The sequence below is a fragment of the Guillardia theta genome, assembly GCF_000315625.1.
Source record: "Guillardia theta CCMP2712 unplaced genomic scaffold GUITHscaffold_35, whole genome shotgun sequence".
Classification (NCBI taxonomy): Eukaryota; class Cryptophyceae; order Pyrenomonadales; family Geminigeraceae; genus Guillardia; species Guillardia theta.
The window spans coordinates 564,139-591,887 of NW_005434639.1; the positions used below are offsets into that span (position 1 = coordinate 564,139).

The 27,749-nt window shown below is 52.3% G+C and overlaps 10 protein-coding genes across 10 annotated transcripts; 7 read left to right on the forward strand and 3 right to left on the reverse strand.

Moving 5' to 3' along the window:
• Nucleotides 1–680: 680 nt before the first annotated feature.
• On the forward strand, nucleotides 681–1,223 carry GUITHDRAFT_152730 (hypothetical protein). Its single transcript, XM_005832413.1, has 3 exons — nucleotides 681–784; nucleotides 842–934; nucleotides 983–1,223. The coding sequence occupies exons 1-3, from the start codon at nucleotides 686–688 to the stop codon at nucleotides 1,073–1,075; spliced, it is 285 nt and encodes a 94-aa protein (XP_005832470.1). The 5' UTR covers nucleotides 681–685; the 3' UTR covers nucleotides 1,076–1,223.
• A 278-nt stretch (nucleotides 1,224–1,501) lies between these two features.
• Nucleotides 1,502–8,018, reverse strand: GUITHDRAFT_87080 (hypothetical protein; the record flags this gene model as incomplete). The annotated part of the gene is made up of 12 exons (XM_005832414.1): nucleotides 7,246–8,018; nucleotides 3,418–3,898; nucleotides 3,293–3,370; nucleotides 3,135–3,236; nucleotides 2,831–2,928; nucleotides 2,728–2,782; nucleotides 2,576–2,669; nucleotides 2,364–2,428; nucleotides 2,165–2,239; nucleotides 1,997–2,116; nucleotides 1,696–1,938; nucleotides 1,502–1,555 (listed from the first exon to the last, which is right to left on the reverse strand). Exons 1-12 carry the CDS (start codon nucleotides 7,350–7,352, stop codon nucleotides 1,502–1,504), a joined length of 1,572 nt encoding a protein of 523 aa, XP_005832471.1. The 5' UTR covers nucleotides 7,353–8,018.
• A 3,295-nt stretch (nucleotides 8,019–11,313) lies between these two features.
• On the reverse strand, nucleotides 11,314–12,128 carry GUITHDRAFT_71324 (hypothetical protein; the record flags this gene model as incomplete). Its single annotated transcript, XM_005832415.1, has 3 exons — nucleotides 11,314–11,569; nucleotides 11,615–11,741; nucleotides 12,014–12,128. Coding segments are annotated over 3 exons (498 nt in total), but the record flags the coding sequence as incomplete, so codon positions are not given.
• Nucleotides 12,129–15,186: 3,058 nt separating this feature from the next.
• On the forward strand, nucleotides 15,187–15,795 carry GUITHDRAFT_46613 (hypothetical protein; the record flags this gene model as incomplete). Its single annotated transcript, XM_005832416.1, has 2 exons — nucleotides 15,187–15,508; nucleotides 15,641–15,795. Coding segments are annotated over 2 exons (477 nt in total), but the record flags the coding sequence as incomplete, so codon positions are not given.
• Nucleotides 15,796–16,482: 687 nt separating this feature from the next.
• On the forward strand, nucleotides 16,483–17,322 carry GUITHDRAFT_71306 (hypothetical protein; the record flags this gene model as incomplete). The annotated part of the gene is made up of 1 exon (XM_005832417.1): nucleotides 16,483–17,322. A coding segment is annotated over one exon (840 nt), but the record flags the coding sequence as incomplete, so codon positions are not given.
• A 348-nt stretch (nucleotides 17,323–17,670) lies between these two features.
• On the forward strand, nucleotides 17,671–18,867 carry GUITHDRAFT_139050 (hypothetical protein; the record flags this gene model as incomplete). The annotated part of the gene is made up of 1 exon (XM_005832418.1): nucleotides 17,671–18,867. One exon carries the CDS (start codon nucleotides 17,671–17,673, stop codon nucleotides 18,865–18,867), a length of 1,197 nt encoding a protein of 398 aa, XP_005832475.1.
• A 424-nt stretch (nucleotides 18,868–19,291) lies between these two features.
• Nucleotides 19,292–20,385, forward strand: GUITHDRAFT_139051 (hypothetical protein; the record flags this gene model as incomplete). The annotated part of the gene is made up of 3 exons (XM_005832419.1): nucleotides 19,292–19,945; nucleotides 20,008–20,198; nucleotides 20,256–20,385. 3 exons carry the CDS (start codon nucleotides 19,292–19,294, stop codon nucleotides 20,383–20,385), a joined length of 975 nt encoding a protein of 324 aa, XP_005832476.1.
• A 24-nt stretch (nucleotides 20,386–20,409) lies between these two features.
• On the reverse strand, nucleotides 20,410–21,484 carry GUITHDRAFT_152732 (hypothetical protein). The gene has a single exon (XM_005832420.1). It carries the CDS (start codon nucleotides 21,416–21,418, stop codon nucleotides 20,468–20,470), a length of 951 nt encoding a protein of 316 aa, XP_005832477.1. The 5' UTR covers nucleotides 21,419–21,484; the 3' UTR covers nucleotides 20,410–20,467.
• A 579-nt stretch (nucleotides 21,485–22,063) lies between these two features.
• Nucleotides 22,064–23,787, forward strand: GUITHDRAFT_163302 (hypothetical protein). Its single transcript, XM_005832421.1, has 7 exons — nucleotides 22,064–22,324; nucleotides 22,378–22,493; nucleotides 22,603–23,037; nucleotides 23,197–23,259; nucleotides 23,382–23,420; nucleotides 23,468–23,519; nucleotides 23,616–23,787. Exons 1-7 carry the CDS (start codon nucleotides 22,153–22,155, stop codon nucleotides 23,666–23,668), a joined length of 930 nt encoding a protein of 309 aa, XP_005832478.1. The 5' UTR covers nucleotides 22,064–22,152; the 3' UTR covers nucleotides 23,669–23,787.
• Nucleotides 23,788–23,796: 9 nt separating this feature from the next.
• On the forward strand, nucleotides 23,797–24,523 carry GUITHDRAFT_152734 (hypothetical protein). Its single transcript, XM_005832422.1, has one exon. The coding sequence runs from the start codon at nucleotides 23,901–23,903 to the stop codon at nucleotides 24,426–24,428; it is 528 nt and encodes a 175-aa protein (XP_005832479.1). The 5' UTR covers nucleotides 23,797–23,900; the 3' UTR covers nucleotides 24,429–24,523.
• The last annotated feature ends 3,226 nt before the right edge of the window (nucleotides 24,524–27,749 follow it).

Consider the following 27,749-nt stretch of genomic DNA (forward strand, 5'->3'; position numbering starts at 1 on the left):
GGGATGAGGTAACTCCAGGCGAAGATTCAGTGGGGTGGGGTAGTGACCAGAACATCTAAAGCAGGGGGTACATTATCATGTAATTTCGAGGGTACGGGTAACCTTTGAGGGGGTAATCAAAATCAAGTGGAGGGGTAATCAGGTTGCCAGAAATAGATGATGCTGGACCGAGAGACGGGAGATGGCGAAGGAGGGCTGAGATGTAGGAGGGAGAAGGCGTGAGAGGATGTCTGATCCCTTTGAAGAGACCATGTGTAGCACGTGCAGGGAGACAGGAGCACGAGCTAGAGGAGGAGAGGAGCAAGGTGCTGAACGAAGGAGGTGTTCAATGTTTCTTGTCAGCTCAGAAGCCGAGTCAGTTTGCTTGCTTTGAAGTGATTGATACATGGCATGAGAGATGTCAAATTTCAATCAGGTTGTTTAGGATGGAGGCACAAACTCAGGGGCCCCTTAGTTTCCCACACGTGCGATTGGGTATGTTGGAAGCAGCACGTTGAGAATAGCGAGTCCAATTCAAGGGTTGACCTATACAAGGGTTGACCTCTAAGATTGATTCTAATGAGCAACATGCTTCAATTATTTCATGGCTGCATGCAGAGATATCACGATATCTCACATAATTGACTTCACTCCAACCATGCCAATGTCTTGTTTTCGTCTTGCAATCGACTGACTCTCTGCCAGAATGGTCTTCAAGCTCATCACCACAATGCTCCAGGCCACTGATGGCGGCGCAACTCCAGCAGCCCCTGGCTCCATCACTGACACGTACAATGCCACACAGGTGTGTGGACTTTTGTCTCCTTGTGTCTGTGTGGCTCCCAGACTAACTTGTCGTCAGGACGTCAACATCATCGACGCCCCTGCTCCTCGTCCTGATCAGCTTCCTATGGGATCATCAAGAAACACCTGGCCCAACATCGTGAACAACAAGGTGAGTGGTTGCGTGTTGCTACATGCGTGTTGTGATGCCGTCTGACAGCGCACCGTTATCTTCTGCACTACTCAATTTTCTTACCTTCGCAACCGTGAGAACTGCATTCATGACTTCACCGGAGGCCCTCTCCTCGCCTAAAGGCCCTCACGTGTAGCCATGCACACCATGTTTCACGTGTAGCCATGCAAACTATGTACAGGGACAGAAGGTCTTGCAAGTATCTTGACGATTAAAGATGCACCCAGCATGTCGATGAAAGGGAGAGTTTGTGGTTGCAGACAAATTCAATCATGTCAATGCTCTTGTTCCTTCTCATGAGGACCTCGTGTCTAGTAGTCGCCTCCGCTTCCTCCAGTGCGAGCATACACTGCTCCATCACGCTGAGCACGGAAGACAGCACGTCGGTTCAGGTCCGTGATAGAGTTGATCGTGGAGAGAGCTGAAAGACAAGAGTCAGGGAGGGGATGGGGCTAGCAAGGGGGTAGCGCACCTGTTCCTCTTGCTGCTAGCGAGGCACGTCTGCATGCTCGGTCACAAGACACACGTTCATCCATGTGAGTCGACTCACCTGCCCTCGTCTGGATCCTCCAGGTGATTGAGAACAGGGGGGATCCTCTGCTCAGCGGGTCAGTCGCTGGGCTTCCTCCTGCTGCCCCTCCCTCCTTCTCCTGCTGCCCCTCCCTCCCCCCGCCCCCCCGCCCCCCCGCCCCCGCCTCGTCCACTGGCTCACGATCGTCCTGTGCTTCCTTTGGTCTCACCTGCTTTGCCTCCTTGAGAAGATACTTGAGGTCGAGTAAGATTTGTTCCGAGCAGTTCTTATTGATGAACGTGGTGGCTACTCCAGTCTTCCCGCACCTCCCCGTTCTTCCGATCCGATGCACATAAGTCTCGATCTCCTTGGGCATGTCAAAGTTGATGACGTGCTGCACGTCAGGGAAGTCCAGGCCCTTGGCGGCCACGTCGGTTGCTACGAGCACATCCGCCTTGCCTGCGAGGTAAGTCTGTCAGGCACTAGCCATCGCCTCCTCCTCCATGCTTGCCGTTCTTGAACTGCCTCACAGCCCACTCTCGGTCCTCCTGCGACTTCCCGCCGTGCGAGCTAACAGCATCCACGCCCTTGAGGAGGAGGTACTCGTGAATATCGTCCACGTCTGCCTTGTTCTCGCAGAAGATCAGCGCCTGGAGGAGAGAGATGAGCAAGAGGATGGAGAGAGGGGTAGAGGATACAGGAGGAGCAGTCTTCTGCAGGCACTCGAGCAAGTAAACGATCCTTGCCTCTTGTTTGACGTACTCGACCTCCTGCTCGCACTTTCAGGAGGATAGGAAGAAGCACAACCCGGACATGAAGCAGAAGGTGAGAAGCAGGAACTGTGTGTGTGTGTGTGTGTGTGTGTGTGTAGGGCGAAAGGCGGGTCGGCAGCAAGACCTGGATAACGTCAAGGTTGGCAGCTCCGGCTCGTCCAACGTTGACCAACACCGGCTTCACAAGCGCTGCAGAACAAGTCAAGAGGAGGGAGGGGGGGGCGAGGAGGATGAGGAGAAGTGAGGAAGAGCAGTGAGGATGAGGAGGAAGAGGGAGGAGGGAGGAGGGAGGAGGGAGGAGGAAGAGTGAGGATGACGACGGAGGGGTCAGCCGACCTGACTTCGCAAAGTTCTGGATGTGGAGAGGCATCGTAGCAGAGAAGAGGAGGGTTTGTCGTTGCCCCTTGAAGTAGGAGAGGATCTCCCTGACCTGCCCCCTACCATCAGTCGAACACGCCGAGGGTACTGCAGGACACAATAGGATCCACCTCTTCCTCAAACCCCATGTCGATCATGCGATCTGCCTCATCCAATGCAAGGTACCTGACGTTCCCATCAGTCAGGGAGAACTGCTGGAAGCAAGATGGAGACCTGCAGAGGTCAAGGCGCAGCCTCCCCTTCCCCAGAAGGTCCATGAGTCGACCAGGAGTCGCTACCACACAGTGAACTCCCCCGGCTAACACGTCCCCCTACACAGATGTCAACCGGACTTCAGATGGCAGCACAACCTCGAGAGAGTTCTTATCTCTCCCAGTCTCTCTTTTGCATCTTTCCCCCCTCATCCCTTCTTCAGATTTGTCATCGCTGTGCCTCCTACTTGTATCCCTCTCCCCCACCCACCCTCCTTGCTCATCCACCTCTTGCCCCATCTCTTCCTCGCTCAATCGCTCCTCACCTGCTCACGGAGGTCGATCCCTCCCATGCACAGCAGGCAGCGGAGAGGAGGAAATCCTCCGAAGCCGAGGGCATCGCAGTGCTCCTTCATGACTTCATACGTCTAGCACGTGACAGGTCAGCCACTACACACACATGCCTGCGATGACGTGACAGCACCTGCCTCGCCAGCTCCCTCGACGGGTTGATACAGAGCCCGAAAGGTCCCTCCCCTCTCGCAATCGGCATCTTCGTTTCCTGCAGCCAAGAAGTCACAGGAGTCACGCTTTCTCCCTCGGACCGACCTGCTCCAACGCGATCATCACCATAGGGAGAGAGAAGACTAGGGTTTTTCCGGAGCCCGTGAAGGCGATCCCGATCATATCTCTTCCGCTCAGAGCGACCGGAAGGCCCTGGACCTGGATGGGAGTTGGGCGTTCGATGCCCTTGGCCTTAAGCAGGTCAAGAGTCGGTTTCGGAAACCTCATGTCCTTGAAGTCCTTGATTGGAGGAGGTACGTCCTCGCCTTCGACTATGATGTGCCACTTCTTCCTCAGCCTGTCCCTCTCCTCTTCCGTCGTCTCTCGCAGGTGCCTCGGGGGCCTCCAGTCCGTCTTCATCGGCTCCGTGTACTTCACGTCGTTGGCAAGCTCTTGCACACCCATCAGAGCCTTCTTCTGCGAAAGATCCTCCAGTGTTTGCTCGTCGACTTCGTCCGTTGCCTTCGGAGCGTCAAGGTCGATTCCCATCTTCAAGAGCTCTGCCTTCTCGTCCAGCAAACTCTTTCTCACCGTCTGCAACACCATCGTCAGCATTTTGCCACACAGCACAGGGAGTAACAACCGTGGTCGCCTCCTCCTCCTCAACGGCAGCCTTTGCTACTCTCGTCCCTCTCTTCGCTGCAATCTGTTTCAGAAGAGCTTTCTTGCGAGCTGCTGCTGGCACAAATTCGCTGCCTTCGTTCTCATCGTCCTCGTCCCCGCCTGTCATCAACCCCTGGCTCTGCGCCTCGATCAGCTCAGACCTCAGCTCGAAGTCCGGCTTCATCATGGCTTCCTCCTGGTCAGCCTTCAGCACCTTGGCCAGGTACTTGGAGGCAGCCGAGGAGACTTTCTTTGTCTCCAACGTCTTGGCGATGGTTTCATGAGGACGGATGGGAGGGTCCGAGTCGAAGGGGAGGCGAGACTGATCCCTTGGCGCATGTTTGTGCTTGTCCGCATGCTTCTGTTTCGTCGCGTTCTCGTCATTACGGAGGCTCCCTTTGCTGGCATCTACTTCTTTCCTCGCACGCTTCGCCTCCCTCTCCTCGCCTTTCTTTGGGCCATGGTTTGAACGACGACTTGAGCCCTTAGACGAGGAAGACGAGGCTGAATCAGAGGAGGAAGAGGAGGATGAGGAGGAGGAGGAGGAGGATGATGATGATGAAGAGGAGGAGGAGGAGGAGGAGGAGGAGGAGGAGGAGGAGTCCGAATCAGAGTGGCTGTCCTCGTCCTTTCGCTTTCCCATCTTTCAAGCCAATTCAGTGCTCACTCCTCCTGTCGTCAAAAAATCAATCGTCTTGCGAAAAACAAAAGTGGGGAGACGGGAATGCATGTGAGCAATAACATATTTCTCACAAGATTCCAACTTAAATTCATCTCTATCTTGCAGCTCAATCTCTTCTGAACTAAGCTCTCTGCTTCTCGCCTCAGTTCCCCTTCAACCCCATTTTTCTTATTTTCCGTCATATTCTCATCTGTTACTGCCCCTCAAACCTCAACCTCGTCTTCTCTCAACCCCTTCATCTGTTTCCCTTCATTCTTCTGCACCTGCACCTCAGCATCGAGCGAGAGCACGTTTTCAGAGAGGACAGCAGTTCGCGCCATCTCTCTGCTGGCACTCAAGTCCACTCATCGCTCCGGCCTCGCAACGAGCTTCTACTTGTCTCTCAGTGCCATGTGCCTTCTCCTCCCTGCGCTCTTGCATGCATGTCGCCTACCCCCGCTTCCCTCTCTGGATGGCACTACCCCCCTTAGGATAGTAGTACCCCATCCTTCAAGAATAGCACCCCCTCATATCCCTTTCATTACCCCCTGTTTTAGTAGTATTTCCCCGGCTACCTGATGTGGTACCCCCCAGACACTGTTTTCTGGATCTGGTCAGAAATTTCAACAGGATCTGCAGGAGATCTTTTGTCCTAGCTCGGGCTGAGCGATCTGCCCGAGCAAGGAGCAAGGACCTCTTGCAGATGGTTGTTAGATGTATGTCTTGCAGATGGTTGTTAGATGTATGTCTTGCAGATGGGTTGTGAGATGTATGTCTTGCAGATGTGTTGTTAGATGTACAGTAATGTGTTTTACCCGCACAAAATAAAAAGTGCCTCAAGCAGAAGAAAGCAGGAACAGGTGTATGTCTTGCAGATGGGTTGTGAGATGTATGTCTTGCAGATGGGTTGTTAGATGTAAAGCTGTCTCCTAGCTCTTCAGTCTCCGACCTTGCTAGGCTTGTTAAACAAACCGATGCTTTCCTTCGCCTTGCCACCCTCCGCTCCCCACCTTCCTTGCCAAGACAACAGTCATGATGTATATTGTGATCATGGTCACATGTGTCTGGACGCTGATAGAAGGCTCACAACCTGCAGTCGATACATCTCCCCTCTCTTGCTAATCCTCATGCCTCTGCAAAAACTATACGAAAGCTCCGATAGAGCTTCCTGCCTCCCTCCAGGCCCTTCGTCCTATCCTTGACCGATCGGTCCCTGCAGGCCCTTTGTCCTATCCTTGACCGATCGGTCGTGATCAATGTTCACGTATAGAGCTCTCCGCCAGTCCTACAATCCTGATCTCCTCTCCATAGCAGCATTTGCTGAGGCATCATCCTCCCTCCCTGTAGGAAATCTGTTGGCTCCTTCTCATAAGTTCTCCTCGAGCTTGCAACAGTCTACGAAGAGACCATGCTCCCCCTTCTGCTTACCGCACCCTTCCTCGTGGTGGCTGCTCTCGAAAGCGACGGTCGAGAGCACCTGCTATACAAGAGAGCAATCGAGAGAGCAAAGAGAGCGTGTGAGAAACGGACTTTTGTCACACGCTGGACGATGATAATTGCAGAGGCTGTACAACCAGCAGCCAGATCATCTAAGTTTGTAGTCAGACAGGGACCCATCCTCGTTGCCTGGCTCTGGTGAAGGTTGCCAGTACTTTGCCTGTAGGTCCTCTTAAAGGGGTGTTTCAAGACAGAGGTCGAGGACGACAGCTCATACACTAAAGAATCATTTTATTCGCCAGGGAGGCAATTTTGTCATTGCATGTTTACTGAGTCTGTTGAAGAATTCCCCAAAGACGACCAAGATTATTCATGTTGTATGGAGCCTACACAACACTTACAAAATTCATGATCTCTTCCCTTTCTCAAGTCCTTCGAATATATGATCGGGCTTTTTTCCCTCGCCATGTCACTTCATTGTACAAAAAATCTCACTCCTCAACTTTGCAAGTTTCAATGGTATCCTGCCTACGGAATTCTAGTTTTTCGAATCAATATACCTGTCTTTTTTTCGACATCTGATATAACGTTTATACTGAAATCGAGAGAATGCTCGGCTTTGAAATTTGTATGATAGCAGTAGAGAACATAAAAGAATCAATCTCTTCTAAGACATAATCGAGGCATTCAGGCCATGAAGACAGTAATCTTTGTCATCGTAAACTCACATTTCGCTCTCGTCAGCTCAAAAACACTAGTGCGATGATCAAAGGCCAAACACATTCGTATCGAGGAGGAAAGGACAGCGATGCCATGAGCCTGAAGAGAGCTGAAGGAAGACACCGAGAGGAGGCAGAGGTTCCTACATGTGGTGAACTATGGACGGTGCGCTATACGATACCTGGTCTTAACTTTGAGTAAAGATTGCCTGGTCCCCTTTCCCCACCTGCCGGGGAAGGGATTCTCAAAATGCTTTTAAAAACCACCTTTCGGCCTCCAAATCCCCAACGTTTCAGAAGCTAGCTCTCAAGACGTAGTAAAGATCAGTGTAGCATCTGAGATTAGTGATGGACATAAGAAATCGAGCACCCTTACAGGTACTCACGAACGCTATATTATTTGAGGCTGTTTGATCAGTCTCTTCCTGCCGTTGAACTGCTGCGTCGCACAACACTTTCCGTCCCCCCTTCCCTCCTTTATCCGTTGACGCCCCTCTGCTCTCCCTCCCCCCGCCCTCCTGCCCACTACCTGCCGTGCTCGTATCCTTGTGTACTTGCATCAGAACACCTGCTCCGAGAAGAATTCGTCTTTGGCTGCCGTCAGGAAATCAGAATGGTTGGCTCGCAGCATTACCGGTTCGGGTAATTCCTGCCAGTTAACAGGGATCTACAATGCAGTTGTCAAAGAGACCTTCATTCATTTTTATTAAGATCGAAACAATATTTCAAAAGCCAGGGATAAGATTTATGCATCATGATTTTAGTCCGTGCTGATACCTTTTTATTGACCATCGTGCTGTCGATCGCGGTGGTAACCGAAAGCAATCCGATTTACCTCAGAAAGGAGCAGAATGCTGGTTCTGCAGTCAGACAGGTTCCTGACCAGTGCATTGTAGCTGAAAAGGATCCGAGCAGAAATCGAAATCACTTGAGGTTGAGGGGAGGAGTGGTGGTGGACGTCAGCCATCACGCCTTCCAGCACCCGTCAAAGTCTCAGCCCGATGCTCCAATACCTCTGCAAGAAAGCCACAAGCTGTTTCCCGGAACGAAGCGACCAAAGCTGAGTAGGACCATAGAAGACGCTTGTTGATGCTCAGCTTCTTACACGACGCAGAGCCGATTGATCGCTACGGCGGGTTATGCTCGAATCTGTTTATTGTTGTTGTTGTTGTTGTTGTTGTTGTTGCTGTTATTGTCGTTGTTGTCATTGAAGATTTCACAACGTGATGAGATATTAGCGCATGCACGCTTCAGCTTACCATACCGGCTCCTAGACTCAATTTCAGCTATTGTAGACGCACTGCACTGCACACTCAAACGTAATATTGGTTGAGTCTGGGCAGTGATTATTATAGGCAGTACTTCAAAACTTGCCATTGCCAAGTGTCGTACACTGCCGAACTGCCGAACTGATTGGATGACGGTTTCAAGTTTTGACTTCATCATTCTGCAACGGCGATTGATCAACCCGATGCCACACGTGACACGTAGCCTGATTATCTCATGACTGGCCGATCATCGGCGGCGATGTATCAGTAGTATTGCGGCGCCCGGGCCCGTTAGATGCCATCATCGATGCCGCTGAAGCACTGTGACTGCTGCAGTGGACCGGGTACGCCGACCGTCTGGGGCAACGGGTCACAGCTCCCCACTGGCCCGGGGTTCAGTGGCACAGCTGCGCGGCCGGGGCGCCCGGCCGCCACCGCGGCGGTCACGGTGCTGATCGCTCACAGAGTCAGCAAAGACGGTGCATGATCTGGGTGCATGATCATTGACTTAGAGTCTGAGCAAGGATTGGTGCAAAGTCACAAGTTACGGTCGGGGGCCGGTCTGTGACGAGCCGTGACTGGCACGAACTTGGATCAAGTTTGGATGGCCTCGTCACCGCTCACTCCGACGTCAGACGTGTCAGATGGCAGCCCCTCGACGTTAGTACCTATTTTACTACCAGTGAGGCAGCCCCCGGCGAAACTCGCGAAACGGTGTGTCTTTAGGTCTATCTCCCGCAATCCATCCCCGCTTCGCCTCCTTGAAAGTCGTGTCCTCCCAGTCTCGCATCGCTACCATCCACACACACACACGTTGCGACCTTGTTCTCACTCCACACAATCTCACATGGCACATCAATCCATCACGGTCCAAGCAAGGAGAATGATCGGATCAAAAAGACACACCTACAATGTCACGCTCGACCTTCAGACCATCACGCCGCTCTTCTCCAGGCGACAAGAAGAAGCTGCTGCGTTTCTAGTGAGCAGTCATACTATTTCAGCACTATGTATGTGTGACGTTTGCTACTCAGGGACTTTCATTGACGTCTCTGAAGGCTGCTTGTCGAAAACTCGGCATTTTTCGATGGCCATATACCCGTCCAGGCTATGCTTCGCATGGTTCCAATAGCTCTTCAGGCGATGATCCCAATAGCTCTTCAGGCGATTCGCATGAGAGCATAGCTGTATACACCCCTGAACCGACAGAGGCAAGCTCATCTGCTGCACTTGACCTTATCGAGAATGCATCAGGAACAGAAGGTCTGAATGAAATATTCGATGGATTCTTGCCAGCATCAAACGATGAGATGGTAACAGAAATCGCCTCGTCTGTGTCGAACGAAATTCTTGATAGCAGGTGGCTCTCATGGTTTATCAACTGCGATGAAACAAGTTCAATCAGCATAGATGACGATGAGTGATGGAGTTGGGCAACTGAGCGGCACTCCTTGGCGGTACGGTATGAGTCAAGACTCCCATTGCAGTTGGTCAATTGTGATCGCCTCTCGAATGAAGTTCTCATACCGTACTTGGTGAGTGAAGCCGCTCTCAAGATGCCGTAACAGTTCAACGCCGCTCTCACATCTCAGCCTTGTTGCCAAGTTGGTTCAACGGTTCAAGCTCTGTATCGACTTAGTTACCGTACGATCATGAATCGACTCAGTTGCATCTTCGTGCCATGATCGGTTTCTCGTCACGTTCAGGTTAATCACAATAGACTCAGTCGCGCGACTGAGTCGTGGCGGCATCCGAGTCCGGCGGGGGCGACAGCAGTGCAGCACTGAGTTGATGATTTTTAACTTTACTTCGAGTAAAGATGATGATCGGACTCGTGATGATCGGAGAGGCAAACATGGTGAGGCAAACTTTGAAACATGGCTCCAAGTCGGCCGGGTCGAGCCTGTCACTGACGGGCCCGGCCCGGCGCCGGTTACTATCGAGTCACGGTTCAGGCTGCTCCCGGTCCGGCGCCGGAGCCTCGGAGTTTTACGATGGTATTGATAGTACAACAAGTACCAAAGTAAAAAGCAAAAACTTAGTAAAGTACTACTTTCTAAAACTATTTACAGCGATCCATCTACAAATAACTCATAAATTATTATATTATTATATTATGATTTATTCGTCTGAATCCAAGAGGCAAATATGGTGAGTTGGAGAGAGGAACTGAAGGGGCGAAAAGAGGAGGAGAGGGATGTAAGGGGGAAGAGGAGGTTGGGAGAAATGCATACTGTAGATATGGATAGAAATACAATCAGGGAGACAGAGGCAGAGACAGAGGCGGAGATGACAGTCATTGGCGACTGTAGCTGTCGATTTTTTGACTCCTGATGAGCGTCAATTTAGTTGCACCATTTGTTGTATATCGTTACTCTCTTTTTGTTGCATCTGTTCTCTTATTTGTAATCCTCTGTACATTTACCTGACTATGTCAACATACTTCATTTTTCGTGACAAGCTTTGACAGCTCTTCACTGTTCTGTTTGGCAACAACCACACAAAGCTCGTCGAGGAAGCTCAGAATGAATTCGGAACTGTGAGCGAACTAATTTTCATGGTTGATCTCGTTGACTGACCTCCATGTATGATAGGACTCCCTGAACAGCAACGTTCAGCAATTGTTTCACCTCCAAAACTTCCACTAGATTGCTTGAGAGATTAAGCTATGAATCGAAAGATTTAAGGTATAAATCATAACAAGTATCAATGACACAGCGAGGTACATCTCGCTAATAATAAGCTCCGTGTTTGCATTCACGAGGTTATCAATGAGTTGAGCTCTCGTGATGTTGTTCACGCTCCAAGAGCTCTTCGCATTCGGCGATCCGTTTCGAGCATTGCTGCAAACGCAAGAGATTAATTGACACGCTGAACACCCTAAGAGAGATGGATTACCGCGCTTTCGTCCCTCATCCCGACTCTGGCATACTCATCTCTAGCCACCTGACAAAGACTCGTCACCACGCAACACCACCTTGAGTTTGATTTGTACCTGCAAGTGTTCGATTGCACCGAAATAATCTTCCGCTTCGAAATGCGAATCTGATATCGCCGACATCAGCCCGAAACAGCCGAAAATCTTTTGACAATACCGGCATTCTCCAGAGCGTGCTTGGCCATGCTGACCGCGGCATCTCGCTGCAAACCGAAATGTAACACCCTGAAACAATACACTCTCTATGTTACAAACCTGGGCTTTGGTCTTCTCCGCCAGCATATCTGCAATTTTCTCAAAATCATCAAGCTGAACCTAGAAAACAATCATAGAGTCATCCATTCGCGAAATTGTCTTGGAGATAATCACCGATTCCTCAAGATGCAGGATCCCCTTCTTAATCTTATCTTTGGTTATCCTCGCGAGATCCTGCAGGAGAAATCGCTCGTCAAGCATCATCGTTTCTGCAAGCATTTCTCTCACGACCTCAGGCGTATGGCCTGACTTGTCTGGCATGTTCGCAACTGCACCTAAATCCAAGAGCATGTGGGCAGCGTGCACCCTGCCATGCCTGCGAGATCTCTCAGCTCAGCAAGGGAGAGGATGCAGGAGCTACCGAACGGCGAAGTGCAGTGGAGACCATCCAGCCACGTTGGGTGCATCCACATCGCATCCCTCCTTGCACATCCACTGCATCGCTTTCGTGCGCCCGTACTGCACGGCATAGTGCAACGGCCGTGTGCCTTGGTTGCAGCCCCAGTCAAGCAAAATGCTCTTGGGGGCTTGCAAGGGCTCACACCTGACGAAGTCGTAGTCTCAATGTTTGCTCCAGCCTTGGCGAGCATTTCTAAGATCTGCAAGAGATTCAGATTGTTCGTTTGAGCACAGTAAAGGACCTCCGAGTTTCCACATCTCGCTGCATCGTGTGCGGGAGTCCAGCCATCGTAGTCGGTACCCTGACAAACGATTTGTAAGAGGATCAACCCATGACAGACAGAAACACGCATGGATCAACCCATGATAGAAAGAACAATCACCTTGTTCGGGTCTGCGCCATTCTCGAGAAGGGCCGAGACAGAGTTCTTGAGGCCCTTACTGCAAGCCCAGTGCAACGGCGTCCATCCAATCTGAAGAGAATGGTGAGGGAAGGTAAGTAAACGGGCACGAAATCACCGCATCGGGCTCATTGATCATTCGTTTGTTACTCGGATCTTTGAAGAAATCGTTCAACTCCTCATCGTCGTCGTTGAGGCTGCGAAATAGTCAAAGGTTTCAACTGCCCAAGGACGAACTAGTGTTACATTATGTCGTGCAGTACCGTCCGCATTTGCTTTGCTCCGCTTGTTTTACCTATTCTGCACAGAGACTCGTCATTCATTGTCGGAACAGAAACATCCACTTGCTCAGTCCTACTCTGATCGAGCGCAGGGACAAACAAACTGAAATCTTAACGGGGATTGACTGAAAATGATGCAAGGAGCCTGCACAAGGCTTTTCCCCACCACAACATCATAAGATCCCATCAGATATTGTATTCCATGGTGACTCTGCATCTCTTTGTTGAAATCTGCTCCTCCTCCTCCTCCTCCCTCCTCTTGCTACTTCAACTTTGAAAAACCTTCTCCCCGCCATGGTCCGGACCAGGTAAATGGACCCAAACTCAACTCCAACCACCCCCTAAAACCCTACCACCCACCCCCAACCTCTCTGAGAGTTTTGAAAGATAAAAATCAGCAGGCGCTTTTTCCGCGTCATTGCTCATTACAGTGATCAGTAGTCACGAGTAGGTTACAGTTGCAGGTCAGACGCACATGTCCTCTACGTAGAAGCAGCACAGAAGTCAGCGCGCATGAGGAGACACACAGCAGCAGAATTGGGCTGATCTCACGATTTAGAGGAGCAAGGATACGGTCGGGGACACTCGAGCTTTCTGCTTTTCCTTCCCCACCTCTCTTGCCTATCACTGCTGCAGCACACGCCTTCCTGCGTGGGTGTCGTGGAACATTAGTGTGCCACAAAATGCATCTCCTTTGAATATCGATTCTTTATGTATCCAAGGACCAGGATGTATCAGCCATCGAGACAGTCGAAATCGAACTAGCAAGCCCCGACTGTAAACTCGCTCCACTGTTTCTTATGCTAGTGCTGGCCAGGCATTTCGTCGAGCCCAACAAATTTCGGTTTGTTCTTGTGTTTTGGCTCGGCCAATTTGTTTTTGTTCCCATCACTATTCTTCACAAATTTGTTAGGACGTCAAACTCCTGTTTCTGTGGATTCGCATAAAAGAAGAGCAGAGAAACAAGGGAGTTCCAATAGTATTCACTCAGTCACACAACACTACAACTGACTGAGATAGTAAACCTCCCGTCGCCTCTAATTATTGTGTCACACTTTCAAGTCTTAGTGATGGCAGACGTTTACAGCAAATGCTCGTACAAGTTGTTCCAGTCGTGATGGTCACAGGGCCAGCCGCGTGATCCTTCTCCTCAAGGTGCCAATTCGGAGTTTGTCTGATGCTGCTGCAAGTTGACGCCAAGTAGAGTCTTGTGGCGGGTGTTTGCGAGTTCGAGTCGACCTCCTTCAACTTTCATCGCTCTGATCCACCTCGTGCACAGCTTGTCCTCCCATCGAAGCAAGAGGATTGATGCCTCAGCAGTTTAAATAAATATCAAGACACACAAATTTGAGACATTTTGTATTGGTAATTTGCTGAAAATATTTAACCCCTGAATACACGATACGATTCCCATTGAAAGCAATTTTCCTGAGGTATCCTTACTTCAGGCAGGCAGACTGCATGCAAGATGGAGTCTTTCAACCGTGCCATAGCTGTGAGCAAAATGGGTTGTGCTGAGGAGAGTGCTATTGTTGCCTTCAAGTTTAACATTTCAGTCTCAACTGTGTTCCGGTATTATGATTGTGACTGCAACATGAGTGTTGTGGTTAAAAACCATGAAGTTCCTTTTGCATACTACTTCATATCCTGCTCTTAAGGGACAACTCTGCACCAGCTCAAGCAGGCATCGCACACACCTTGCAAGCGCTCTTGTTCCGAAGGCATTTTAATTCTGTTTGACCACCATCTTGTGTTGTTTGAAGTGAAGGTAAAACGGCCTGTAACGGTAACCCTAGCCAGAAGCCGGACTGATAAAGTCTTTTTTTATTGCAACCTGTAGGGTAGGGTAGGGTCAATCGACAAGATAGGGGTGTGTAGCCTGATGAATGCATTACCTCAAGGAGGGTGGGTGGGCAAGAAGGCAGCTCAGGGCTCACTCCACCACCCCTCCTGCTTCATCAGTCACCGTGGCATCTTTGAAAGCGTAGTTGAGAAAGGGGATGAAAGAGAAGGCAGGAGAGAGGAGAAGGTGGAGAGAAACGGTAGAAGTGTGGTGGATCAAAGTGCTTCTTGTGACAGAAAAGCATGTTGATGTTGTCTGCTCAGGTGTTAAGCCCCTCTCATCCGTAATCGACAAAGAAAGCCATTCTGTACATTCAGATACTTAGGATTGCTTCAAACATTTCTTGCCTGGCGGCAACTACATCCTGAGGTATCATTGCCAAAGCATTTATCTTTATCTTACTGTACTATATTTGAGGTCGAACTTGATGGCAAAGCACAACATTCTTCTTCTGGTATGGATTGGGTTGGAGCTTCCCCCCTCTGTGAACGCAATCGCAAGAAGCACATCACGTACAACATTCAACTCATCGGTAACACGAATCTTCTTTTCCCATGCTGAGAGAACGACTGTGCATGCATCGCAGCGACGTGCCTATTCGTCAGAGGACTATTGTTCCTATCCCGTACTTTACAATGGGTCTTGGTATCAGACGTTGGATCTAGAGGCTTCACCTAATAGTAACTATCTGACTACACAAGAGACATACCTCCCCCTTCCTCCCTTATGGTCTATTGCAGAGGAAACTGCTAACACCATACACGTGGTAGCATCATACACCTGGTCAACTCTTGGGCTGGTGTTAGCAAACGGAAAAGTTTTCCACACAAGCAATTATTGGCTACTAAAGGTCACTGATCCTTTGCATCCTCCGGTCGCGGGAGGTTATGCCAATTTATCTCATAATTCGCTTCGGTACAAAGACGGTGAATATGCAACTCCTTACACGAACACAAGAATACTGCTGCAGACTGCATTCAACACCTGTAGCGCAGTGAACAGATCGGAATGTTCTGCAGGAAATTATCTGATGTCGTCTAATTGCTTTCCCTGTGAAGCAGGAATGTACTCAACAACCCCAGGGCAGTCTTTCTGCACTGATTGTTCTGCTGGATATTATTCCGGTTGGGGACAGTCTGTGTGTATGACGTGCGCGGAAGGCTCTTTCTCATCAACAAGTTCTTCTTTCTGTCTGTCTTGCCCTTCAGGCACAGCACCGGATTCGTACTTGTCATCCTGCAAGTCATGCTCTGCAGGCCAGTACTCCTCGAAGTCCAGAACGTGTTTGTCATGCCCAAATGGAACATACTCACTATATCAGGCATCTAGATGTCTTGCCTGTGATTATGGTTCCTGGTCTTTTGGAGGAAGTTCTAGCTGCCAGAGATGTTCATCCTACAACTTTTTCAAAATAGATTTTTGCAACTGTCCTCCAGGATCGGGCTGGGATTCTTGGTATTCAGGCTGCCAGACTTGTGACTCTGGCGAATTTTCAAATGGCACAGTTTCTTGCAAAGCATGTCCTGCAGGCCAATACTCAAAGAATCGATCATCTGTCAAATGTATTCTTTGCGAAGTTGGCACCTATTCAAGTGAGAGCGGATCAACTTACTGCCGTACTTGTGCAAATGGAACTTTGGAGGAAGGTGCTACATGGTGCGACTACCGGTCAGAAACAGATAGCTCTTCGACGGACTCTTCCAATTCAGATTGGAAGTATTTTCTTTATTTGTTCCTGATTTCTCTACCGTTGACTTGTTGTGCAAAGATGCATCATGATAGGGAGCAATCTAAAAGTCGAGTCAGTGACGAGCCTTCAACATCAAGAACGAGAACCCAAGGCAACACGAGAAGCACAGATAATGATGAGCGATCTCTTGTTGGGTCGTCGGATGAATCGTCGGATGATGAGCTGGAATCGGGTAGGAGAAATGGTCGAAACAAACGACCTCCCACTTCCAACAAAGCGAAAGCTCCAGATAATTCGTATAGGAAACCCAAAACCCCTCCGGTTGTACCGGTAGCAAAACCCGTTCAGGTCCCGCCAGCAGAACCGCCAAAGGTGCCGGAGCCTCGGCAGGTTCCGGTGTCTCAAGCTGCTACTCAGCCACCCTCAAATCCTGAAATCCGTCCTTCGCAGGGCTCAGGGAACGCAGCCAAAGTAGATGTAGATGATGGAGAAGCTTCTGATTACAAAGATTTCATTCCCAGAGTCAGTGAGGATGAAGAGCTGCTTGAGGCGATCAATCGAGGAGATGATGCGAAAACAGAACGACTTGCCTGGAGTATAGGTGCCGAGCAACTGATGGAGAAATTCCATATTGAACCAGAGGAAGTTACGACATTGTTCAGCGGCAGTTATGATAAGACAGTGCGAGTCTGGAACCTTGAGACCAAGACGGAAAAAGCTTGTCTCACAGGACATATCGACAGAGTATACAGCGTGGCAGTGAGCCAAGACGGCAAGACAGCAGTCAGCGGGAGCGGCGATCATACAGTGCGAGTCTGGAACCTTGAGACCAAGACGGAAAAAGCTTGTCTCACCGGACATAGCGAGAGAGTGTACAGCGTGGGCATAAGCGATGACGGCAAGACAGCAGTCAGCGGCAGTTATGATAAGACAGTGCGAGTCTGGAACCTTGAGACCAAGACGGAAAAAGCTTGTCTCACTGCACACAGTGATTGGATATACAGTGTGGCAGTGAGCCAAGACGGCAAGACAGCAGTCAGCGGGAGCGGCGATCGTACGGTAACAGTCTGGAATATTGAGAGGGGTACCGAGAGGGCTTGTCTCACCGGACATAGCAGTACGGTATACAGTGTGGCACTGAGCCCAGACGGCAAGACAGCAGTCAGCGGCAGCGGTGATCGTACAGTGAGAGTCTGGAACGTGAACGCGAAGAGAGAGAGGGCTTGTCTCACCGGACATAGCAGTACGGTATACAGTGTGGCACTGAGCCAAGACGGCAAGACAGCAGTCAGCGGCAGCGGCGATCATACAGTGAGAGTCTGGAACCTTGAGACAAAGAAGGAAAAAGCTTGTCTCACAGGCCATAGCAGTACGGTACACAGCGTTGCACTGAGCCAAGACGGCAAGACAGCAGTCAGCGGCAGCGGCGATCATACAGTGAGAGTCTGGGACGTGAACGCGAAGAGAGAGAGGGCTTGTCTCACCGGACATAGCAATACTGTGCATACTGTTTGTCTCATGTCCCGCAAGATGGCCGTGAGCTCGATGCTACATGTGGCGGCGATGCGAGGCGTCTGGTCTGTCTGTCAGATATTGTTGGAGGTGGGAGGGCTGGCTCTGGGAGACTTGAGAGACTCGCTTGGACGGACAGCCGTGGAGGTTGCGAGAGAGAGGTCCAACGAAGAGCTGGCAAAACAAATCGAAACCTGGGTGCAAAAACAGAAAGGAGAGCAACTCTTATCGGCAGTGCGCGAAGGAGCTGTAGAGAGTGTAACAAGACTGATTGAGGAGAGAGCAAGCCTGATGGTGCGAGACCATGCCGGATTGACAGTCCTGCATTGGGCGGTGAAGAGAGAATCTGAAGAGATTGTGAAGCGCTTGCTAAAGGTGGGAGGGAAGGAGCTGATTGAAGTCAGAAGCAGCGATGGACTCACTGCAAAAGATATCGTGATTCGAAGGCAAAACAAGACCATCATGGCGGCGATAGAAGCCGCGGAAAGAGCAGCTGAAGCAGACAATCAGATGCCGTACAAGAGGGCACAGGAGTTGATAGAACGATACAGTACAACAGATCAAACAGAAGGAACAAAGTTGCTGAGCCTGGAGGAGTACAAGACGTTGATCAATCTCATGCTGAAGGCGCATGAAGGCAGCCTTGCGGAGTCAAGATCAGAGGACCGGTTCAAGTCCGACCCCAGGACGCTTGTGTGCGGGCAATTTAAACATGCGGCTCAGGGTCTGGAGCCGCTGCTGCAGGTGAAGCTGAAAGATGCTGTCTACGACAAGATGAGGGATGCGATCAACAGCATGAGGGAGGAGGTGGAGAGGCTCGGAGCAGAGGATTTGAGGGAGGACTTGGAGTACGTGCTGTCGGAAGCTGCGAGGGAGGAAGAGAAGGATAAGGGTATCATGGACAAGGGCCATGCAGGGATGAGGCTGAGAGATTTCAAGAACCATACAATGGCACAGCAAGCAAACCTTTCCGAGGAGGAGGTGGCGGCCCTGCGCCTCTACACGCTGCCGAGCTTCACTCACATCAATAACCCGCTGCGAGATCAGAACCGTGTGAAAACGAAGCAGCCGCACCCTCTCCCCCTCATCACCTTCCTCATCGTCGAGGGCCTCAAGAAGATGCGAGCAATCGAAGGAATCAACGGCACGGGGATGGAGTCTACGGTGCTGTGGCGCGGGATGAAGAACTTGATCTTGTCCGATCAGTTCGTGGCGGAGGGAGGGACTGAACTGGCCCCCATGTCGACATCGCGAGACCTCCATGTTGCTGCCGGATACAGCATGAGTGGACAAGCCTTGGTGTTCCGCATCAAGACAAGGAACAGCCTGCAGAGGGGAGTAGACGTATCTTGGCTGTCTGCCTTCCCGGCGGAAGAGGAAGTGCTCTTTCCTCCATTGACGTACCTGCAACCGACTGGTTTGACACAAGAGGTTGAGCTGGGGAAGTACAAGTACAAGATCGTGGAAGTAGAGCCAACGTTAGCATGAGATGGAGAACGAGGGGCAGAGCTCAGTGAGTCAGACAGTTGCGGCAAGACCAGGACTAAGAGAATGGAGATGCTGTTGCTGGACGGCCGTGCGTGCTCTACATCGCTGCTGCTCTTCAAGGCACATGTTTGAATGGATCAGTTCTGATGATTTTCAAGCATTGAAACTTGATGGACACTAAGATTACACCGCTAATGTATGTCAATGAAAGACTTGTTGAAATAGTTTCTTGTCATCTTGCTTCCAAGTGCTTCAACAACAAGCTTACAGCACCTGTGCAGTACAGCAAACTCTGTCCGAGGCGGGTTGGAGCCGAGCACTAGTACCGGTCTTTTTCTCTGTGAGTAATTGGGGATTAGTACCCCTCCTTTCCTCCTTCACCAAGATTTCCAGCCCCCGAATGCAAGAGTGCGCCTGAGGGAGGATGACGGCAGAGCGAACGAGGGGAGCAGAGGACGAGGGGGAGAGAGGAGCTAGGAGTGAGAAGTCCTCGCTGTCACTCAGAGAAGACACGAGAGCTGGCTCCAAGATCAGAGAGCTTGCTGTTGAAGGGAACTTGTCCCAGTACAGGACAATAGACTTGGAGTATGGGCATGAGGTGTCCAACGAGACGCTTCACTTGATCTCCATGCATGCTACAGACCTTGAGCATCTCAACTTGAACGCGTGCCAAGAATATGACGATGATGGCCTTCTCTACTTGTCCAAGGCATGCACTCGCCTGGAATCGCTCTCGCTGTATTGGAACGTGAAGGTTACAGACGTAGGGATTTCTGGCATAGCGCGCGTATGCGCAGGGCTGACGGATCTTTGTCTTTCTGGATGTAAGCATCTTTCTGATACGGGGCTGAACGAGATCGCCAGAGCTTGCACTAATCTTGTCTCACTGGACCTCACGAGATGTGCTAGGCTGACGGATGCTTCTATCAGCACTACCAGTCAGCACTGCACGAAACTTCGCAAGCTGCTGCTGTACGCGTGCGCGAGCCCGACAGATGTGGGTGTTAAAGCGATCTTTGAGCACCTGCATGACCTTGAGAACGTGGACTTGTGCGGCTCACATCACATGACGGACGAGGTGAGTTGGTTACAGGGTTGCGCTGCCCTCGCGCTGCTGGAATGACGATCTCTGTCCCTCAGGCTTTCCGGCAAGTCTCGCACCGGAGGATTCCACGTCTGCGCAGGATCAACTTGGGATGGTGCCAGGGCATCTCGGATGAGACGCTGATAGCGATCGGGCAGGGTTGCCCCAACCTGCAGTACATCTACCTGCTGGGGGACAAGCTTATCACCTCCAGGGGCCTCGAGGCTCTCAGTCAAGGCTGCAGCAAGTATGCAAGTCCCTAGTGCAGTGCGATGGTGATGTTCTGACTTCTTGTGATTGTCAGGTTGTGTGGGCTCGACATCTGCGGGCTTGCTCACGTGGAGGACCGTTCGATGCCTGCGATGCAAAGGCTTTTCCCTAACTTAACCTTCCTAGCGAAACTTGGCATGGCGCCGAATTATCACGAGGACTAGAGTGAGAGGGCGTTTGAGATTTTTCAGGATCGATAACAATTTCTATTCCCCCACAAGTGTTTAAGTTACAGCTCTGGTGCATCTACCAGTTGAAAATAGATTTCCGCTCCAAGAGCGGAACCTTTGGATTGGCCTTGGCGTTCCTTGCAGCATCGTAGACCATATCTGCAACTCTAACGGGGGTGGAAGTATGGAACTTCCTCTCTGCCTTGCGCACCGCCGCATCACTGCTCGCCAACTCCTCGAACCTCGCAGGCGAACCCCCCTCGTCAGACAGCTCCTTACCCACGACCGCCTCGATATTGTTTCTAAGTGCCTTCTTATGCTCGGAGGGGCCAGATGCCTTGTGAGTGTTGGAATGTATCGCTGCAGGATGACCGTTCACCATGGTAGTCTTGCCCATGTTCATCGTCTCTTGAGGGCCCCTGGCTGCCCAGCGGGTTTCTTCGCTCTTCTCTGCATTCAAACCATGAATTTTTGCTGAGATTCTCCTGAGCTTTGCCTTGATACGGTCAACATTAGCCCTGTAAATGTTCAACCGTACTTCAGTGCTCGCCTCTTGATTGGATAGTTTCCTGTAGTCAGGACGGCCCTCAAGATTCATCAGCTTCTTGCTGTCCAAAGCAGCTTTCTTCCACATGCTTTCTGCCTTGGTGACCGCATCGGTGCTCTGACTGGTGGACTCCCTCGCAGACTTCGACTTGTACCATTGCACGATGTTGAACTTTCCTTGCTCCACATTGAGATCCTTCACAACGCTATCTGACAGCTGGCGGGCCTTGTCTTCCAAATATTTCGCTCTCGCTTTGTCCTTGTGCTCGACGGCTGACAGAGAACGCTTCTCATTCTTCAGCTCTGCAAGGGGACCAGCATCAATCTTACGCAGCTCATGGTCCTCCATGTCCCTCTTCTGCTGCGCCTCGGCAAGCTTCAGCTTGAGCGAAGCCTGCTTCAGCATTGCCTTGTCTAGGGCAATGCGCCAAGCATGACTGCCATAGCGGGGGAGGTTGGTGAAGGCACTTTCCGACCGCATTGCTATGGGGGATTTCAACGAGGTCAGAAATTCATTCAACTTGTTTGACCCTTTGAAGGAGTTGTGTTCGTCCTTTGATCCAATCTTTGCTTCAGCCTTTGCTTCGGCCTTGTGGGCAGTCCGTTTCTTAGAAGAAATCTTGTCTCCTCCATGCTCAATGATATGGATGGCAGAGGCGAGTAGGTTCACCCCCGGAAGGTCTAAGCTGTGCACCTTATTCTGCACTATGGCTGGAGCAACCTTGCTCTTGACTGCTGCGCTTGCAGCAAGAGCAACCGATGGGGAAGACGAGTTGTCGGAGAGCAGCATCATAGCGGCTATCGCCACCATCGCCATCGCCGCCATCGCCGCCACAAGGGCTGCAGTTGCAGCTCTCATCTCAACCATCCCCGCGTCCCTTCGCAAACACGTTAAAAACGGTTACGATCATATCAATCCCATACTAACCGTTACTAAATCGTTTCGCAATTTTGAACACGTTGAATCGAATCAATTCATCAGCGGATGGATTTTAATCGGTTTGTGCCAGTGAGGCATAGTGAATTCTTCCGACAATGCTCGCCAGGGCGAAACTGCTGGGGAGGAGGCGCGGGCTGCCCACAGCAGCTCGTCTCCCTCCCTCCCTCTTCCATTCTCGTCCTCTTCGTCCTCTTCGTCCTCATTCCGCCTCACTATCCTCCTCCTATCCCACTTGCTTCTTGCCTTCAGCCGCTGCTGTTGCATCCTTCAAATCCATGGCATACTCCCACACTGCGACATCGAAGGTTTCGTCGCAATGCCATCGACTTGTCGCGGTGAAACGGCTTGCAAACGAAGGGGGAGAAGGTCAGCGAGAAAACAACTCGTGGGGATGGAACGGCTTCCACGGTTTCTCATCGCTCAATGCTGGAAGCTGCATGCTCATCGGTGTGGCTACTCTTCTCTTTCTGCTCACTTGCTTCTCTGACAAGTAACTCAAGGCATCACACTGTGTGACGGCGACAAGGGCAAGAATGAATCCGAGAAGGCGATTGCTGAACAATTCATGGATCAACTCTCTCCGATCATGTCACAGCTGACCATCGGAACTACTATGGTGAGATGTGCGACTCATGTTGTCGGGCCGGACTGACTCTCTCTCCTCTTCAACCCCCCCTTCTACACCTCGTTGATACCCTTCGCTGATCGCTTTCTTACCCATCAAGGGCTTTGCCAGCGGATACGCTCTGAGAACGATAGGAAAGATGGCGGCAGTGCTGGTGGGATGTTCTTTCATGCTGCTGCAAGGAGCTGCGTACAAGGGATGGGTCCACATCAACTGGAACGCAGCGACCAAAGATCTTCACTCCGTGCTCGACCAGGACGGCGACGGTGACTTCGATATGGACGACATGAAGATCCTCTTCACCCGCTTCGTGGAGGTCGCCACGTACAACCTGCCGTCTGGAACCGGCTTCACAGCTGGACTGCTCCTGGGCCTCGGGTTCACGGGAGGGACGGCAGGAAGAGCGGCAGCAGCGGTAGGGACAGCGACGCTGATCCCTCGTGCCATCATGATGGGAGGAGCGGCGACTGCAGGCTCCAGTGCCATGGTGTCGTTCAAGGATCAATACGATGCTGCGAGAAGAAGCGCGGAGCAGGTGTGCGGTTGAAGGAGGGGGATAAGGAGGACGGAGGGGGAAGAGGAAGAGAAGGTTGTGGTGGAGGAGGAAGAGGCAAAGGGAAAGGAGGAGGCGCGTGTAAGGGGAAGATGTTGAATGAGGATGTGATGATTTTCGGGTCATGATGTGTATGCGAAGGTTCTCGGAACAATCACGCTCGGTACTGTGAGTGAAGAAGAACGCTTCAAGGAGTCGATCAAGGTCAGAGGAGGAGGAGTGAGGAATGAGGAGGAGGAGACAAAGTGAAGCAGAGGAGGCGAGGAGGAGCAGGAGTGAGGAGGAGGAGCAGGAGGCAGGAGGACCCTTGATCAACTTCTTTTCAGGGCAAGACTCTGGTGGAGTTGAGGAACATGGAGAAGGAGGTGAAGGATTTGCGAGGGATGGCAGAAGCTAAAGTGAAGATGAGCAGGTGAAGCAGAGTTTGAAGAGCCCTTCCAACGAGGAGGAGAAGAAGAAGATTGGTGAGTGAAACCTGGTCAATGCAAGGTTGATGAAAAAGCTGATGGAGGAGATTGGGATGGTGGTGCTGGTCGTGGTGATGACTTTGCTCATGACAGAGACGAAGCTCAAGATGATCGAGCAGATGAAGATCGAAGTGAAGAAAAGCTGAGATGGTTCTCAACCCTTCTGATTTCCTCCTTGCTGGTGGTCCGTCAGAAAGTGTGTTAGGATGCCGCGTGAATTTTGCTTTCTCTTCATGTGACCTCCCAATAAAATTCCAGTGAGCTCTCATTCCATCGATCATATTTCACATTCATTCCATTGATCACATTTCACATTCACATTCACACTCGCGTTCTCTTCCAAGATGGCGAGATAAAATACAATCGCACATGTCAGCCATGCTGCGAGACCAAGAACCAGCACAGCACAAGAGCAAGCGACAACAAGGGCTGCGGGCAGGAGGGCAGGCGGCAGGACGAGGAGAAGGAGATCTCAGGAAACAGGCCGTAGCCTTGGCAGGACGAGCCGTCTCCTCCGCACTCTCCGCACTCGTCGACGCTCTTGGCGCTGAAGCAGGAGCCATCGCACCCCAGGTCGTTTCCGTTTCCTCCGCACACGCCGCAAACATCCTTCTTGGGGGGGCGGAGGGGAGGGAGGTAGATTCCTCCGTCGCATCCCAGGCACTCTGCAAGCAGGTAGCTACCACCACACACCCCGCAAGGGTCTCTCTTGACACCGCCGAAGGGGACGCCATGGCAGTCAACGCACAAGTCGGTTCCTCCGCAGACGCTGCACCGGTCGAGGACGAGGGGACTGTAGGCAACTCCATCGCAGCCGTAGGGAAGCGACTTGACCGAGAAGATGGAGAGATGGCGGGAAGCACAGGTCACCTCCTCCCCGCTGATGTTCCTCACGCTCAGACCTGACACGCTCCACACGTCCCGAGAGTCCAGGAAGACGCAGGAGGGCTTGTCGATGGTTCGGCCTGTGGCGTTGTCGTAGGAAGGAGAAGGAAGGTCAGGAACCCTCGCGCGGATCAGAATCGGATCGCTCAAGTTCGTGACATTAACCTCCTCCTCATAGCCGTGCCAACGTGTGCTGACCTGCCAGTACCCCCCCAGCAGCCTTCCCTCCTGCTCCAGCCCCTTCCTCCCTTGATCGAAGTACCGCACCGACGAGGCGTTGGCGGCCCATACGACTGACAGGAGGTCAACCCCCGCCTCCTGCTCCAGCTGGTAGCCGGAGGGAAAGATCTCCACTCGAGTGAACCTGCTGCCCCGCGAGTCCTCAAAGTTTGGCAGGCTAATCTCGACGCCTCCGACCGTGAAGGTCGCCTGGGAGAGAACGAGGGAGGAGGAGGCGGAGAAGGCGAAGACTTGAGCGCGGCTCTGGAAGAAGGAAGAGTTGAGCGAGGACGCGAGCTGGCCAGGCAAGTTGCCTCTGACGAAGTTTCTGCTGGCATCGATTAGGATGTCCTCGACCTCCACCTGAAAGCTCCTCGACAAGTTGCTTGTCAACTTGAACTGGTCGGACAAGAACCGAACGGCAAACCAGGTCGATTTCATAACCTCCATCGACGTCACGACGCTCTCGTACGGCAGCGGCCCGTCTGACGACCGCAGGAGGTACCTGATGATATACACGGAGAGCTGAAGAGACTCCTGGCCCAACTGCTCGTAGCTGCTCGTCACCTGCTTGACCAGGTCGATGACCGTCGACATGACAGCGTCGGTCATGTACGTCTCGTTCCTCACCATCCCTGCCACCACTCGCATCATCGTCAGCCGAATCTGCTCGAGACTTTGCGCGTTGTCCGCCGTCAGCGTCGAGCTGCTGTCCAGCTGGAAGATCTCCTCCATCGGAATCTCCGGCCTCCTTGAAAGCATCCACGGCACTCCCTGCTGGCTCGCCTGCGCTCGGAGGAGCGAGTCTGCAGTCCCCTCCTCCTCCTCCTGCCTCCTCCTCCTCCTCCTCGCCGCCTGCTGACCGTACAGGTTGATGACAGACGACATTGCAAACATCACGTTCAGGAGGTCCACTGTCTGCTGGCTGTCCGACAATGTGGCCAGGCTTCCAGCAGCGAACTCCTCCACCTTCCCGATGAGGGTGGACGGGGAGGAGGAGGACGACGGCGGCAGAACTTGTATCCTGCATACGTCCCACACTTTCGGGCTGCCGGGGAGCTCACAGAACGTGCTCGACGTCGTTATCCCCAGCTGATTCTCCACCTCCACCCCCAGCCCTAGCGCAGAGTCTCCACCTGAGCCCTGTGGCAGCAGCAGCGAGCGCCATGACTGGACAGTCTGCGGCGCAACAGTGACGAAGCCGGTGGAGGCGTTGCCAGCGAGGAAGGAGAAGAGCAGGGGGAGGTTGTCGGGCGAGTCAGTCCAGCCAAAGCAGGTCAGCACGAAACGGGTAAGGAGGGAAGAGCCAGATGAGGGGGAGACGGAAAACCAGCCCCTGGTCGGGCGACTTTGGCAGTCGATGGAGATCTGAGAGTAGGAGGCGACGGAGCTGTTCAGGAGCAGGGAGACGCGGAAGATATACCCTGCTCCTGGTGTCAGCGAGTCGGGTCTGAGCACGAGATTCTTCGCTCCCAACAGCGTGAGGAGGTAGCTGCTGTTCCTGATGTCGATGTCTCCTTGGACAGTCGTCCAGGCCAGCTGGAAGGAAAGGGTGGAGGAAGGCAGGACTGAGGACTGCAGAGCAAGTGAAGCTGCTGGGTTGACGCGAGTCTGAGCCAGGGGGAGGAGGACGACGCTGAGAGTCTCCTGCGAGGATGTGGAGAAGGTCACTTGAACCTGAGCTGAGGCGGATGCAGAGGTCGAGCCCGTCTTACGGACGAGGAGCTGGAATGAGAAGCTGGCCTCCTGCTGGGGAAGGAGGAGGCTTGCGAGCTGAGCCGGAGCCTTCACAGTCAACCTGGACGTCAAGTTGCCGTTGACTAGCAGGTGGTCGCAGAGGGAGTTGTTCGAGGGAACGCCGTCATGCCGACAGAACCACACAAAAGACAGTCGGGGGGAGGCGAGGTTGGCGGAGGGGCTCACGTCGGGGTCGTAACTACCAGAGCCGTCAAGCTCGACGACGACGTTCTGAGAGTTCAGGCGATTCCCTCCGAAGATCTGAGCCACAGGGGGGGAAACTAGGACGTTCAGGTCGTAGTACTGCGAGAAGGAGGAGGAGGGCAGGTCGTAGTTCAGGATCGCCCGGTAAGTCTTGCCGGCCGTCAGGGTGAAGCTTGAGATGGTGAGATGAGCTGTGGAGGAGCGGATCTGCGGGAGGTCTGCGACAACAGCTCCGCCCTTGACCTCTTGCATGGTCCAGCTGAAGGAGATCTTCGATGTGTTGGAGAGGCAAGAGATGTTGAGCACGGCATGCAGTCGGATCACCTGGTAGCTCCTCACCAGCCCCGTCTGCTCGCTGACTATCTGCACCATGGGGACCTCCTTGTTCTCCCTGATCGCCGTCACCTCTGCCGTTGCGTTCAACCCAATCCAGTTGGTGACGCGGACTTGGAAGGTCAAAGACACGAGGAAGGGGAGGACAGCTGAGGGGACGGCGACGACACTGGCAGAGCTGTTCTGCAAGAGGAAGAGGATCGCCTGATAGGAGGATGACGGCGTCGTTCCTCCCGCCGCAACCAGCGACCACGTGAACCCCATCGCTCTCCCTCCGTTGTTGTAGCTCAGGCTCGCGTCCAGGACGAGATCGTCGCAAGTCCCAATGCGTGGGGGAGCCGAGAGGACGGCGACAGGAGGGACAAGCGAGGAGGATGGGATGAACACAGAGGAAGAGGCTGCAGAGGGCAGGGAGAGCTGTCCTCCCGCATGAACGCTGTTGTTGCTGATGACGAATGTGTCCCCTGGCACGCATGTCGACTTGACGCCCAGGTGCACGACCAGCGTTCGGTTGTCCTGCCAAGAGCAGAAGGAGCCTTGACCGAGCAAGAGTAGCGGAGAGGCGATCACGACGGCGCAGTCGAAGTTCCCGATGATGGGCTTGTCGTACATGGGCGGACATTTGTCCACGGCGATCCCACATCCGGCCGTTCCTGCTGCCGTTCTGAAGCCTCCTCGGTCCGTGTCGTTGTACCAGGTGAGGTAGACGGTGGCAAGGGAGCTGGAGAAGAAGGAGGAGTTGAAGAGAGGAGAAGGTCCGAGCCGCAGAAAGAATACTGAGTTGAACCCCTCAAAGTCCCTCTGGTTGAAGGATACTTCCACCAGGACCCCCAGCCCCTTGGCTACTGG

Coding starts and splice junctions, on each gene's coding strand:
- GUITHDRAFT_152732 (XM_005832420.1), bottom strand. CDS start 21,418: ATGCGGTCGGAAAGTGCCTTCACCAACCTCCCCCGCTATGGCAGTCAT.
- GUITHDRAFT_152734 (XM_005832422.1), top strand. CDS start 23,901: ATGCTGCGAGACCAAGAACCAGCACAGCACAAGAGCAAGCGACAACAA.
- GUITHDRAFT_152730 (XM_005832413.1), top strand. CDS start 686: ATGGTCTTCAAGCTCATCACCACAATGCTCCAGGCCACTGATGGCGGC. Junction 785..841: donor ACACGTACAATGCCACACAG/GTGTGTGGACTT, acceptor ACTTGTCGTCAG/GACGTCAACATCATCGACGC. Junction 935..982: donor CCAACATCGTGAACAACAAG/GTGAGTGGTTGC, acceptor GCCGTCTGACAG/CGCACCGTTATCTTCTGCAC.
- GUITHDRAFT_163302 (XM_005832421.1), top strand. CDS start 22,153: ATGGCATACTCCCACACTGCGACATCGAAGGTTTCGTCGCAATGCCAT. Junction 22,325..22,377: donor TGGAAGCTGCATGCTCATCG/GTGTGGCTACTC, acceptor AAGTAACTCAAG/GCATCACACTGTGTGACGGC. Junction 22,494..22,602: donor TGACCATCGGAACTACTATG/GTGAGATGTGCG, acceptor TTACCCATCAAG/GGCTTTGCCAGCGGATACGC.